The sequence below is a fragment of the Melanotaenia boesemani genome, chromosome 11 (genome assembly GCF_017639745.1).
Source record: "Melanotaenia boesemani isolate fMelBoe1 chromosome 11, fMelBoe1.pri, whole genome shotgun sequence".
Classification (NCBI taxonomy): Eukaryota; Metazoa; Chordata; class Actinopteri; order Atheriniformes; family Melanotaeniidae; genus Melanotaenia; species Melanotaenia boesemani.
Window position 1 is genome coordinate 6,448,023 of NC_055692.1, and position 16,017 is coordinate 6,464,039.

General features: G+C 39.0%; 1 protein-coding gene across 2 annotated transcripts in view; it reads right to left on the reverse strand.

Annotated features, from left to right (window-relative positions):
* dapk1 (death-associated protein kinase 1) overlaps positions 1-16,017 on the reverse strand; it is an 82,517-nt gene that overhangs the window by 43,187 nt on the left and 23,313 nt on the right. For both annotated transcript variants that reach the window (XM_041999887.1, XM_041999888.1), the window contains 2 exons: positions 8,580-8,801; positions 1,173-1,311 (listed from right to left, as the gene is read on the reverse strand). In XM_041999887.1, the coding sequence (XP_041855821.1) occupies positions 1,173-1,311; positions 8,580-8,801 (361 nt within the window). The remainder of the gene's footprint in view (positions 1-1,172; positions 1,312-8,579; positions 8,802-16,017) is intronic.

Below are 16,017 nucleotides of genomic sequence, written 5' to 3' on the forward strand. Positions count from 1 at the left end.
ATTGTCAAAATGACCTCGGAACTCGAGAGGTGAACCCTGAACTCTGCTCTGCCCTCTAGTGGATGTATTGGCTAACAACCACGCTAACGTCAGGGACGCATGAAAGTATGCGGGCAGTGAATGCATCGCTCACTGGCTCTGAACGAATACATGCCACAGCAGCAAGAATATAGAGGGCAGAGGATAGGAGCAGCACTAGCTGCTATATACATATTCTACAGACATTATATTAAGTAATTTTAAAAAATAATAGTTATTTACATATAATTGAGTGATGGAAGTAATGCAGTGTGTTGAGAAAAATGTAAACTGAATATTTGCAAAATTTTTAGGTCATTATCTTTATTTTTCTCTTGAAACATCCCTTCCTCCCTCACATTATACAAGTGCTGAGATTCCAATCCATCTTTTTGCCTCCTCCAGCAGGGAAACCCACCTGATGGCTGATCAGATATTGTTCCCTGTGTTCAGGGAAAGCAGCTTCACGCAGCTTTAACCTTTATGCTGCTGACTCCTTACCCTTTAAAGACAAATCCTGACATTTCCATCATTCTTTGTCATGTATATATTTGATTATTTTTTATTATTTTTGTTTAAACTGGGATTTACAAGAAATACTGCTACCAAAGGGAATGCTGCTGTTAAAAAGCAGCTCAGTTGTTTAAAGTGTTTATAAACCAAACTTTACCAAATTTCTGTTTATAAATATAAAAGTGCACAATGCACTGCTTTTGAATTTGTTTCTGAATTTTGCCCATAATAATGTGATTATTGCAGAAAATCATGTGATTATTCTAGATTATTTCTTTACTGTTGCCCAGAACTAATTGTAAAATGTGATTCTGATAATCTCTTGGCTGACTGATTGATCAGTTGTTTAAACCTGTAATAAACACAGAATATATGCACTATGTTAGAATATATGTGTTTTATAGAGTGGAAGACAGCTTATTAATATGGATTTCATGTTATCAGCGTGTGCAATGGAAGATAATCAGAGATGCACAATAATAACAGCTTATGAAATTATAAACTTTTTTTTTAAGTAAAGACTAATTTCCGGTTTAATTTCATCCTTCATCCATCAGGATGAAGGCTACAGCTTTAGGGATATATGTGGCTGTTTGTTCAGGACCACTGTAACTTCTACTAATCTATTCTTGTGGCGGTACCTTGAGATCGAAGTGGGCGATTTGTTTGGAGTGCAGATAGAGAACTCCATCCAGGATCTGTTTGAGGAACTGAGTGGCTTCCTCCTCGCTCAGTGACTCCTTCTCCGCCAGAAAGTCGAAGAGCTCACCGCCGGCAACGCTGAACCAGGAAAGAGAGAGAAAACAAGAGAGGGAGAGAGAGAGAGAGAGAGCGAGAGAGAGAGAAGGGCACATTAAAAAGAGATATCCCTCAGATCAGAGCCAGCTACAAATCCCTGATTAGGAGAGCTGAGCTGGTGTAATCTAATCATCCTGATGCATTAGAGCCTGACCAATTTACACATTCAGAGAAGAAGTTAACCAGTGCTGTTCACAACCAACTGCTGCATGTCATGCTTAACTAATAAAAACCCTTCTCTAAAACCAGAATGTTGAGTTATATTTAACCTGACAGGGATAAAAATTTAGGAATAAAATACATAGTTTAACACCTAATGCAAGTTAATACAAATCTAATTACATAGTTCCTTATACCATCCCATAATCAATGCTTGTACATCAGTGATAGAAAACCCTACATCATAACAGAAGATCAGTTAATCAACATGTGGCCTGTTTCAGGACGGATTACATAATAATTACATGATGAGGATGGTCAAATCATCTTAATGTGAGAAGGAAAGCCAGCTGTGAGTAGGTGTGGGACAGAGAAAGCAGAAGAGATGGGGCAGATAAGTGTGGCTGGGACCCCCAGTTCTGCAGAAAACGCCACAGAAATCAGAGGTTGATGAAGTGTAAACACACATTCTCAGACAGGAGAAAAGGTTTCTGTCCCTTCGGATCACCTCAGTATCCTTTTATACAAGTTGGTCAGTGTCAAAGATCAAGAGGACTCCTCTGTCCTGGCTGAATTCACCCAGATTGAAGCAGGGACAAGAGGATGAAGAAGGCAAACTGGAACAAAACCAACAGGAATTTGTAACATCCAATTGGCTGCTGCTATTAAATGAAGAAAAAAAACTCCATATTCTCTTATTTGTAAATGCTTCTGTAGGACTAGAGACAAAACTTTAGACCAGCACCAAGTACGAGACTATAGTCCGCAGGTGGAAAGGATTGGAGTGTCCTTTCAAGGATGGAAATGAGAACTTGCTAGCGAAGTTCTGTGAAGAATTGGAGTGGGTATCGACGGGCAGATCTGTGCAGCATCCACACTGATGCCAACTCTGCATCGTTCTTTCATTGTGTAAAAAAAAAGCTGAGCAGAAAGGCAAAGCTCTAGATCTTCGTTCCTGTCCTCATCTATGGTCACAAGCTGTGGGTAGTGAACGAAAGAACAAAATCATGAATAAAAGCAGCTACACTGAGTTTCCTCCTCTGGGTGTCTGGACTCTCCATTAGAAATAAGGTGAAGAGCTCTTTCATCCAGGAGGGGTTCAGAGCAGCCAGATGAGGTGGCTCAGGCATCTGGTTAAGATGCTTCCTAGACGCCTCCTTGGTAAGGGTCCTCCTGCTGGGAGGAGGCCCCAGGGAAGACCAAAGACACGCTGGAGGGGCTATGTCTCTCGGCTGACTTGGGAATGCCTCAGAATTCCTTCCTTAAATGCATTACTAACTGGTGTGACAGCAACTGTCTTGATCTTAATGTAACTAAAACCAAGGAATTGGGCACTGATTTTAGAAAAGGTAATGCTGAGCATAAACCCAGCAGGATTCATGGTGGAGAGGTTCGGATAGTTCAGTATGGCAGGTACTTGGGAACAGTCTTTGATTCACAGTAAAATTTTAAGAACACAAACTGCTGTGAAATGGGCTCACCATATATGTAACTTCTACCAGTGCTCCATTGAAAGTTTATAACCTTCTCCTCTTTTTGCTGGTTTACAGAGCTGTCTGTTAACAAACTGCATGGTGTTGTTAGATCTGAGTTCTCTCTGGGACAAAAGAACAGTCCAGAAGGCTAGGAACATGGCTGGCTAACTTGACCATGTACTGGCGAGGGAATTTTCCCTGATGGCCTCTGCTTGATGTTATTAAGCCCTCTCTCGCGGAACAAAGAGATATGCAAGCTCCATCATAGTGTAATATCTGGTCATAATAAATGTACATATTCACATTTATACCTTTTTACGTGGTCAATAACTGTCACTTTGCACTGCTTTCATACATGTTTTTTTAACAGTATTTATAACTGCCTTTTTTCCTTTGCACTGTTATCTTTGGTTTGTATATATGTAAATACAGATGAGTGTTGAATGTTTTCTATTTTGGTTCTGTGTATACTATATACAGCTGTCTGCAACACCAAGTTTTCCCAATGAGGGATGAATCTAATTTAAACTTGTAAATATGTTTTTTTATTATTTTCATTATTATTTTCGGGCGGCTGTAGCTCAGGAGGAAGAGCAGTTGTCTTTCAACCGGAAGGTAGGCGGATCGATTCCAGGCTTCCACTGACTACATGCCGTAGTGTCCTTGGGCAAGACACTTAACCCCACGTTGCCTCCCGATGTGCCTATCAGGGTGTGAATATGTGTGTGACTGTGATAAGTAGTGTAAAGCGCTTTGAGTGGTCAAACTGACTGGAAAAGCGCTATATAAGTACAAGTCCATTTACCATTTTCAACTGTCCTTTGACTAGATCTTTAAGTGGGCCATGCAGTTACTTGCACAATTTGCACACTGTGTCGCTGGAATACTGATGTTGTTGTTTGACTGCTGTCTGATTTTATTGTAGTATTGTCTATTTATTTATTTTCTTTCAGTGAATAGGCCTGACTGCATATGAACTGCCCTTTGGGATTAAATAAGTTTCTGAATCTGAATTGGATTCCAGTGGATGAGCTGGAAAAGGGACCAGGGAGAGGCGACCCAACCTTGGACTGTAGAAAATGGACAGATGGATTCGCCTTTTCTGACAGTATACATAATCCAGGTGTTAAGCTGTTTAAATGAGTGTGGAAAATAATCAAACCTTAGAGGCATTTAGATGCGAATGGAAGATTATGTTTTACATACAAACTTAACAAATGTTCTTATTTTGTCCAATAAATGTGTACTTTATAGGAAACTCCATTTGTGTCTTCATCCCAAAATGGACCATTGATATTGTTAGCCTCATAAGATAAATGCTTTAGTCATATTTCAGGTTATATAGGGAATGATGTGCAGTGAATCAGCAGTGTTAGGAGAGTAGTGTTAGACAGGTATCACAAGTTGGCCATAATGTGACTCAGGCAGGCTAACAATACACAAGTAGATATAATTACAGTTTGATTGCTTTCATGTATGAAATGAGGTAAACAAATAAACTTGCCTTGATTCCACTCAAGGCCTGTTGTCTGCAATTGGATGCTAACCAGATATGTTTATATATCAGCATTGATAATAGTGAATTGGAGAATATCAACATATCCGATCAGTAAATTTAATAAAGTGCCTGCTTTACATCTTAAAGAGTCATATATACTATAGTCAGATTTTGGAATAAATACCAAGTCAAAAAAAGCTCAGTTACATATCAATGGACAATGGAGAAATGTTTCACACACTGTTTGAATAACTAACTATCTTTACCTGGCAAATTCAGCTCAAAACACATGAAAAATTATAGCTGCGTGTCTAAGTTTAGATAGAAGAACAAACAAACAAACAAACAAACAAAAAGCTCTAGGAAATGCAGGCTGCTGTGTGGTGTCCTCCTTCTCAAAAAGTCTTTCAAGTGCATTTCTGGGTTCATACGTCATCTGTTACCAGCATCCTGAGGCAACATGCCAACACAAAACACATCCTAACTGACAAATGGTGACAAACACCAAACAACTGTCAGTGGTTCAGAGAGCATCTGTCACACAAATAGGTTTAGGAACCAGTGTAATGTATTATCCCTGTGATGTAATAAAACTGTCATGTCTCCACAGTCAGTAGGGCAGGGACCACAATTTTAGAGGCCACTCATGTCAAAGGGTTGAGTTTGATGTCTACAAATCCAGTTACACATCAGCAATTAAAAAAATTCCTTGTTTTAAAACAGTAAAGAGGGTTTAGAAGAGTTTAGATGTAACGAAATCAAACTTGCTGCATTGCTTATAACCACTTTTATGAAAATGAATCTCTCTGAATCTCTTCTTACCTTTTCTTTTTTTATTTCTAGTATGAATCACATTTTGATAAGAAAAAACTGTAGAAGAGTGCAGCTAAGTTAGTGAAATAATCTCAAACGAGCTGAAAGTTTGTGCTGCTACCGTGAAGGTGCAGATATTCTCTGCTACTGTGCACAATGAACGGACTCCAAAAGGTCATTTATTAAAGATGTTATCAGCATTGTAACTGACAACATGTAAGCATGCTCCATGGTTGGTATGTGATTTATTGTTTTATGCTTACAGACTATTGTACACCAAATTGGTCCTTGGGAATAATAAAAATACCTCAACTTTCCCCTGTTTTGAAAGCACCATAAACATCCAGATCGTAGGTATATTTACTGGTTTACAGCTAAAAACTATTGATTATTAACATTCAACTGTGGTCATCTTAGACTGCTGTATATTTACAGGAAATATGCAGATTATTTAATCATTTTCTTAACATTTGTCTTTCTTATTGTACTGGACTCACAAACAATCCAATATTACTTCACCTAATGAAACATGATTACATGTATAGAAATAAACATAAATAATGATGGAGCTTTTATATACACATTACTAATAAAGCATACTGTGGGCAACTTTTTATTAAAAAAGTTGAGAGGAGGAGTTCAAGTAGCAAAATGAAAGTGCTGACTTTGTGTTTTGGGAATGAGGAAACGATAGCTTTCAGAAATAATTCATGACTAAAATGACAAGCTCCACGTTTTCATGACTGACACGGTTTAAGTGCTACACAAGCATTTAGCCGAGCCCGGACCATTTATCACCAGAGTTTGTTACTAGATTGACTAAACGCTTAGTTCTGTTTAATTCAGTGTCATTTTTCTCCTAGATAAGCAGAAATAATGGAAACTGTCATTTTTTCTTTTTTGTCTTTTAAAGAAATTTGACATGACAGAAACGGACAGGTTCTGCACTTCCTTGCAATCCTATCATATGTGATCAGTGGTCAGGAATGCATCTTATTTTGCTCTGAACATTACATTACTTCTGGCTGCAAGGCGATTTAGTGATCCTGCTTTTACACATACCTGTTTTAAAAGAAAAGTGTGCCAGCTGACTGTTTTAGGGCAAACATCATTGATCTTACTTTGTTTGTAGGCTGGTTAAACTGGTCTAGCTGGTGTTCGGAACAAAAAAGTCACCTTCTGCCACACGACGTACCTCGTAACAGGTTCCAGCTACAGTCACATTTTCTAATCAGTCTACCCTGAATAATACCTGTGAGGATTTGTGATGTGATGAATTAATATTTTAGTATTTAAAATAAATAAATAACTTGTAAAAGTACCATTAGACAGTTCAAAATTAAGTTTACTCAGACTGTGGAAAGAGAATAAATCTTAAGCTCTGACAGAGGCTTTCCAATGTTGTCAGGATCATCTCTAAAATCATCCAAGATAAAGTTTCTTTGACAGCATCTTCAGTAATGTGCCTCAGAAAATAAGGCAAATATTTTTTGGGTAACTACCGCTGCCCCAGTGTGTCAACAGAAAGGTAGATAACGTCTCTATTTATGTGTAATTTGTTCAAGAACAACCAAAAAGTGTTCAGCAGCACAGTGGAAAAATTTCTAAGCAATGACAGAGCTGGGACAAAAATGACGGGGTTATGAGGAAGGTTTGTCAATGTATTTGCTAATTAAAAAAGATACAACAGTCAGCACCCATTAAACCAGTAAAAGCTGAGGTAAATAACACAGATAAGACACTGGTCTGAGTATTTTATAAAACTGCTGATCTGCTGGGACTGTATCCGCTTCAGACAGTAGGCTATTAGCAACAGGCTACTGCTAATAGCCTACTCTCTGAAGTAGATACATTCACAGTCATCTCAAATAGGGACAGAAAGTTCTTTTATCAACCACAAAAAGCAAATTATGTGGTTTCTGCTTGCGCAGCTCATGACACACAAACAATGCTGCCGTCCACAGTGCTGAAAGACACTGAACCATTTAGAAAATTTAATGCAACCTGAATGAATAAACACACAACACTGACACATTAATGCTATTATTTTAATTTTAGAAACATTAGGAACCTTATGGAAAATAAAATATAACTTGAAAGTGGACTATTTTTAGATACTGATCCAACTCAGTGTCTCAGGTGAGTGTTTTCAGGGGAGCCAAACTCCGCTTAGCTGCCCCATAAAATTCATACCACGAGTGTTTGAATTTTATCTTCAAACCATCTTCTGATGCCACTTCCAGCAGGATAATGCACTAGTCACAAAGCTCAAATCATCTCCAACCACTTGCTTCAAACATGACGATGAGTTCACTGGACTCCCAACGGCCTCCACAGCCACCAGATCTCAGTCCAGTAGAGCAGGTTTAGGATGTGGTGGAACAGGAGATTCTCATCATGGATGCAGCCGACAAACCTGCAGCAGCTGTGTGATGCAGTCATGTCAATATGGAGCAAAACTGCTGAGGAATGTTTCCAACACCTTGTTGAATTTATCCCACCAACCATTAAGGCAGTTCTGAAGGCAAAAGGGGTCCAACCCGGCACTAGCAAGGTGGACCTGATTAAGTGGCCAGTGAGTACATTACTTACCATTTTGTTTTGTTTTTTTTGTTTTTTTGTTTGTTTTTTTTTGTCTTGTTTTTTAGGCGCATTGATGAGGTTGTTCCACCAATTTAGCTGTAAATCAGGGGTGCCCTAATCCGGTCCTCAAGATCTACTGTCCTGCAACTTTTAGATGCAACACTTCTCCAACACACCTGAATCAAAAGTCATCTGCATGTCATTCAGCTCTGCAGAGGCCTGGTAACGAGCCAGTCATTTGATTCAGGTGTGTTGGAGAAGGGTTGCATCTAAAAGTTGCAGGATGGTAGATCTCGAGGACCGGACCTGGGCATCCCTGCTGTAAACTGTGTATAGAATGACCATTAAAGCAATCTTACCGCGAGCACTCCACATGATAAAAACAGTGCTTGATGTTCTAACTCATTTCAGTTTGTCTGTGTGTACCTGTATGGGTAGGCTGAATTTAAATGTGGACACATGACATTTTTTACCTCAATTACTCAAGTTAATCTAAGGCTAGAGAGATTTTTAACAACCTGGTAATAAGTAAACTTCCTCTGAATAACCATTTCCTCATAAACAGGTGGTAGGTAGTTTTAATGTTGTGGCTGACTGGTTTAAGTTGCACCAGTGATTCTTGACATCAACGTTTTGTTAGAGTATAAGCTAACACCTAAAGCATGGACATTGTATTTCGAACTATTACTACAGCTAAAGTTGTGAATAAAGACGTCACTTACAGTTCCAGGATCAGGATAACCTCTGCCTTGTTCTCAAAGACTTCGTGCAGAGCGATGATGTTTGGGTGCTGGATCTCCTTCAGGATGTTGACTTCACGCTCTATGTCCTCCCTGGTCACCCCTCGTCGACTGGACTTGCTTCGCCGTTTCTTGATGAATTTGGCGGCGTACTCCACACCTGTACTCCTGTACCTGCATCTTCTGACCACAGCAAACTGACCGCTGTCAACAATAAAAAGAGTGTTAAGGTTAACAAAGCGATAATTCACTCTGAAAATAGGAAAACTGTATGTTGGCAGTGGATTATGTTTCTTTGGGCAAAAGAGTGCAACACTAAATGGGTCATATCATGACCAGCAAAATATCTTTGATAGATTATGAAATGAAAGCACAAATTTCCATTAAAATATAAAAACACTGAAACAATGAGGAGTGCACACTTATAAACTGACAAAACAAACAATGAATGATGCAAATTTTTAACACAGAAAAATCTTCTTCATCTGGAAGGATATTCTGCTGCTAAGTGGTTCCACAGAATTCACGAATGTTCAGGAACAGTTAAAAAAAAAACAGACTTCAGGCCATAAATGAACCAGTTTCAGTGTGGTAAACAGACATCTGATCCAAAGGGAGTGGGTGCACGGAAAGTGTTGATTAGAAACAGCTTTAATTAATAACTAGCTGATGAATCACAGCAGACGCCGCCTGAAAACAGACGGTAATAAATGCTGAATTAAGACACCAACGGGATTTCAGGTAAACATGAGGGCAACATCAGTCAAACATGTGGAGGCGTTTCTGACTGACACCAACATTATGATGCTTGTGTTACATATTGAAAAAGATTAACACCACTGGGTTATATCTCCTTTCATTGCTTCTCTTTTGATAATATATTTCTAATCCAGACAGGAGTGAGAGAAGAGAGAGAAGTGTACCTGTATCTGCAGTAGAACAAATGAGTATTCATGCATCCCTGGACTGTTAGAAAAAAAACTGCTTTCATCTTCAGCAGTCCCTTATAATCAGTTTGACCAGAATGTATAAATTATAGCCAAACTGCAGCTTTCAGTGTCAGCAGCACACTGATAAGAATCAAAGCTCAGCACTATATCAACACAGCTGATGTAGGACGGAGCTTCTTCTCTGTAGGGAGCTTTGCTTTACAGCTTTAATTACTCACAACAAGAAAATAATAACATGTTAGCATTTTGTACTGTCAGTTTTATTTATTTTTTTTAAGAATGAAAGCGATTAGAAAGAAGATGAACATCAGTTTTGTGCCTAGACCAGTTTTCAGTGTTTCCCTGCTCCAACACACCTGATTTAAATTAATGAGTCACTGTGCAGAATTTGATAAGCTGTTGGATTAAAGCTGCACAATATATTGTTTGAGCATCATTTGTCGAAGCAGACCACGACCACTCACACTGAGTGAGTTGCTGGTATCAATGAAAAAATGAGCAATGAACGAAAGAAAATCACTGAAAACAAAGACTTGGTGCCAAAAAAAAAAGCAACATCAGTTATCTGGAATTATTCTGCTACAATAGGGACGATATTGACCAAACACGTGTTCTGTATCAACTGCCTTGCACCTGTTGCCTCAACGAGAGGTAACGTAACTAATTTGTTTGACCATTTATGTCGGCACCACACAGCTCAGTACAACGCATGCAAAGCTAGATCTCAGTGTCGAGCAAATTGAAAGAACATTTCGGAAGCCTTTGCAAGTGTTACACCATATAAGAAAAGTTTCAAACGGCAGAAAGAAGTAATGGATACTATCACATTTCACCTGTCTAACGCATGGTACCCTTATGCTGTTTCCAAAGACAGCTTTTAAAAAAAAGATGAGCTCCATCTGCTGATGAAGTTTGCAAAAAGGTATCATCAAGCAACTATGCAGATCGCATGAACATGCGAGCCAAAGCGATTCTGTGCACCAGTTCTTGCATCATCTCATCTCAGCTGTTTTATATTTCATAGCAAAAAACCAAGACGTCTCATGAGGTCATTATCAATATACTATGACAGCATTAACAAACCATATTATGATCAAAACTGATCAACACAGGAAATAATAATAATGTCATATTTTATTTATTATGACCAATGAAAATGATTCATTTATGCCTCAACAATATTATTTCCCCTTTAAGCTTTAATAAAATATGATACAATTAGAGAACTCATTAGGAACAATTATGTTTGCTACTTAATGTTATTCATGTCCTGGCTTTAGAAGGACCCGCATCTCCATCTTCATCCACAAATATGATTCAGAAACGTCATCATTCTCCTGATATAGACCAAATCTCACAGAAAAAGGCCTCAGAGTCTGCAAACCTTGGTTATAATACAAAAAATGACTGTTCTGACCTTTTTATATCTGATACAAGTCCTGTCTGTATTTTCAAGCCTTATGTGACAGCATCTCTGTTTAACCTCTTAAACTGGTTTCATTTCATTCCAGGTTCCTCACAGAAAGAAGTACAACATTTTAGTGGACAGTTTTAAAATTTCCAGCAGATTCTGGGGTTATCGAAGGTGGTTTTTGAAAAAAACACCACGTCTGAATGTGTTGAACTCAAAATACAACAAGAAGCACTTAGCGTGTGCACCTCTACCAAACCACTGCAAACCTCTAATGGCAGAATTATCCCCATCACTTCATAGTGAAAAATACTTTTAAAAATTCCTGGATCCAGGAAGTGATCCAGATCACTCTGACTTGTTCCTTATTTTAATTATGAGATTTCCTGAAAAACACATCAAAATCTGTCCCTAACTGCCCTAGCGGAGGTAAAAATTCACTGTTTACATTTAGACTATGATTTATACTTCTTTCTGTCTTTCTTTGTTCTTTGTTAATGTGAATCTTGTGCATTCAAGCTAAATGTGTCTGCCCAGGTACAATGTTAACACACTGCAGGTAAAAGAAAGGTCAAAGTAAGGTGGAATAAATCTGTGTGCAGCTGGGCAGCTAAACGAGCCCAAGCACTTGTGGTGGGTCTACTTGACATTTTAGCATGATAAATTACTTTGTATATGAACAACACAGGGGCTGTTATGGAAATTCTGCCACCATGTTGCCATGCAGCGTTGTTGTTGAATGCTGCTATTTGAACAAGGTAATGCCGACTCTGCTGTCACTCGACCAAAACACTGCCAGAAAAACCACTTGGGGAAGTGAGGACACTTGGCTGAAGGCTGTTGACGCCTCCGCCGCCTGTGCCTCCTCACAGCCCTAGCAATCATGAAGCACTTAGTGTACCAAACACCCACAGAGGAAGGAAGAGAACAAGGCAGTAGGGGTGAGAGAAAGAAGAGTGAGAGAAAATTAGAGACTGACTTATTTTTCAGATTTTCACAGCAAGCTTTTCACACAGATTTACATCAGAGGAGCATATCTGGAAGCAGTTTTTTCTAACTTGGCTCAAAAACATGGACACAATAAATTAAGATCCATGCGCTGTCATCTGACTCCCACAGCTATGCAGAGACTATAGTGTCACAGTTGTATGGATGCAATGTGGTAATTTAGCTAATCAAATGTCTCCTTCACTAATCCTTAGCTTACAACATGTCTCTCAGTATTTGGAGAGTAAAGGTGAGATCCAGATTAAATCTCTGCCAGCTGCACAGGAGAAAATTTTACTTGGAAGGTATCAGTTACAAAAACATTCGCACCCAAAAGTTATTTCACCAATCAGTGGTGCTTAAAGCAACACTACTGAACTTTGGCTTTTTTTGTCACCCCCCTAACAAGGCCAATTGGGCATCTGTCTTGTATCATGTCTCTTCTCTGAGATCTCTCCAGCCGGTAAAAGACAGCTCAATGTTGATTTTTGTCTTATCTCTTGCTTTGTCACTTCCTCTCTTTAGTTGCCTAACATCCTCTGATGATGTCCTTGTGTTTCTTTGTGAATCAGCGATGGCGCACATCGAAAATGGTCAGTGTTTTAAAATGCAGCTGCCAGTGGGTGATGTGCCGTCACATGACGCTTCAGACTGGGAAACAAAAAGTTGTGAAATGCAGGATGTCGGCCTCAGGATGCTACGGGGCAATGACGGCTCCAGACATGGGCCTAATGACTGTCTGTGTGCCATCAAGACGAGTCAGAAGCCGGAGTTTACAGGTTGAAAACTGTGGTAGTGTTGCTGTAAGGTCAGGTAGAATTTCTGCATCTTAAATCCTGTCGTCAAATGTGTTGGACCAGAGAGAGAGATACAGACAGACAGACAGATATAAAATGTCTGTACTGTCCACACTACTATTTGCTTGGATGCAAAGCCTGCTCTCATCTTTCTCTCTTTTGGTGTTTTGGGCTAAGTCACTTCAGTTTGGAGAAACGATGGTGGGTTAACGAGGTCTTTTTTTTTTTTTTGCTGATGAGGCTCATCAAAAGGGCTCAATACTAATTCCTGAGTCTTTTGAGGTAAAATATGCTTCATACATGTTAAGTTCTTCTTTTGAATTATTTCCATTAATGAAAAACAAAATAAGTCAATGACTGCAAAGAGACAACTGAGCAAACAGGTTAAAAAATGAATAAATAAACGGTTTGGATGAACTCTGGAATCACAATAAACAATATACTTATGGAACAACCAGTGAACTTTGTTTGTAAAACAAAAGATATTTTCTAGATATTTTAGAAAATAGCTAAGTCAAACACATGGTATTTCTGACAGGAAGCAATCAAATCTTCCTGATGAGCAACTGTTTACTTAGAAACTGTTTAGTGAGAAACTCAACTAAAAGGAATGATGGCTCTTTAAGGAAGTGGCTTGTCCTGTGACTGAGCCAGAAACACGAAGCAGACAATGTGAGGAGGAAGAGAGAGGATGAGGGCTTTCTCATGCTAATAACACTTCCACCCCCATTCAGTCTGGCCTCCACCTATTGCTGTTCCAGACTCGCTGTCACTCAGGCCTCTGTGCAGACATCAGGATCTGATCCGTTTCTTACAGAGAAACAGACAGAAGAGACTAAAGGGCTGTTGTTCACACACTTTACATGTACTGTAATACATTAACATACACATACAATTTTATTCAAATGATCATCTGTTATTCTCAAGCCTGGCTGAATAGAGCCACAATAAGAAATTGATCTTTGGATGCATTAAAAGGAGAAACCCTTAAGTTAAAAATGTGGAGCGGTCAGTCATTTTTGAACAACTATAATAATAATTATGCTTATGTGTAATGATATAACTGGTCTCAGTTTTACCCTCACAAAAACTTCATGAAGAGGAAAAACTGAAGTCTTGGACGTAATTCCTAAAACATTGTTTAGGAAGATTTTCTGTGGTGGATTGTTTACCATCTGTGCTTTTCTGAAGGCATCCTGTGACTTTTCTCACACTGTATAAAATGTTTTGTCCAGGGAACATTTTTTTTACCATCATCTTACTTCTGTGCCAATGTTTTTGGAATTTGAAGAGCACAAAGCGTTTTAGCAAACTAGTCCAACTAACAAAGGTATGTAAAACAGAACCCGATCTGACATTTGAAAATATGCTGTGATATTTTGTGAGTGCTCTTATGCTGCATGACATTTAAGTAAAGCCTTGTGCATTTAAATGCAAACCAATTCACCAAGTAGTGTACAAAACAAACCTCAAACTCACATACAGCCTAATCCATTAGTGCATTATTATCTGGAATTTTAAAGTCATATTATGCATGTGAGGACAATAAATACCTTTCATTGTATGAATACCATTCAGCGAACAACATCTAATGGTTTTATGACTTTATGACATGGACTTTAATGTTTAAGCACCTGTATCAGGTGTTGGACTGAGCTCCCACAAAGACCTGTGATGAAGCATAACTGTGGCTCTGGATGATTGCTGAATCTCTTCAGGTTGAGTAACACACTAGGAGGACTTGCACTCTATAAAGCAGTGTTTACAAAATTTTGCAACAGTAATTGTGTTTCCTTAAGTAACTCGGGGTTGGATAAAAGAACCTAACACTTTAAATTAGGAGTGGTTCATTACAAACGCTGGGGCAACATCCCCATAAAGAAGGTAACCTCCCTTAAACAAACATTAATTAGATGATGCAAAATCAAAATGAATTACTCAGAGTGCACCTGCTTGTCTGGTAGCTAGTCTATCAGCATTTATTGAGAAAATCACACCCCTGGTGATCATAAGCGCAAGCGCAACTGTCACAGCTCTAAATGGATGGTGAACAAAGCGATGAAAGTAAATTAACCTAAAGAGAAAATTCCAGCTTTGGAACCAATGGAAGAAAAAATCCTCTCAGATAGGGTTCACTTTGAGAAATAAGGAGGATAAATGAGCTTGACCCACACCAAGCAAGCAGGTAAGTGATCAAGGATGGAGTAAGACCTGAGGCTTCATGATCGGAATGAGAATCAGATTGTTATTATGAACAACCTTCTCTGTATGAACAGAGTTCCCATCAGCATCCATCTAAAGGGAAACAACAGCAAAGCTAAAAAGTAAACGAAGTATGGTAAATAGCTACTGCTAGCCTGTAAAAATCAAAATCTACACCAGTCTTTTTTTTCCAAAGCTCTCCCACTGTAAGCACATAAAGAGAGGGGAAAGTGAGCCCACCCTTCATTAAAACACCAGCTGCACACATACAAACAAGGAAAATGGCAACAGTTCAACTGAGCCCTCTTCCCTTGGTGGAGAAGTGGAGAGAAAACAAAACCAAATGTTTCCTTGAAAAGAAAAAAAAAATCTAACATGCTTTCCTTAAGAGTCCTATCTAAAAGTGTGCATGCTGATGTGACATACTCCCCTTGCATGATGGAATCCATATGTTTCCTTACTAGCACAGACTAGCAAGGATATCCCTCTCATCCTCCAGGGATGTGCAGAGAGAGCACTGACTTGCACAACTGCTGCTGAATAAGCACGAAGATGGGGCAGAAATAATGAGCAGGCACAGAAGAGAAGCCCTCCCTGGGAATCACAGACAAACAGAGGCAGGGAGTCTGTTTTTCAAGAGCAGCTCACCCCCTCAATCCTTTGCTGAGCAAAACCTCAAATAGTCTGAAGGATCAAATTGCTTAGCTCCCTTTGTTGTGCTTGAACCGTAGACAAGGCTTCCCACTTTTGGCCTACTTGTTTCTCTAAAGCAACTGGACGGTAACGAATGACAGGAAAGGAGCTGGTGGAGAGAAGTTTGTGTATCAGAGCTGCCTGGGTGTGTGATGATGCCTTGTGGAGGCTTGCGTGACTTACTGATAGTGTTTATCTGTGGAAAGATACTGTGGTTGTTACTTGCAAAATTATTTATTGCAAAATGTCTCTTTATCCTCAATGCAGCAGGTCTATAATTAACTCATTTTTCCAAATTCACCAACCAGTCTTTTAGGTTTACTATACTGCCTGTTCAATGTGCACATATGGGTTGAACACAAAGGGACTGATAAAGATCA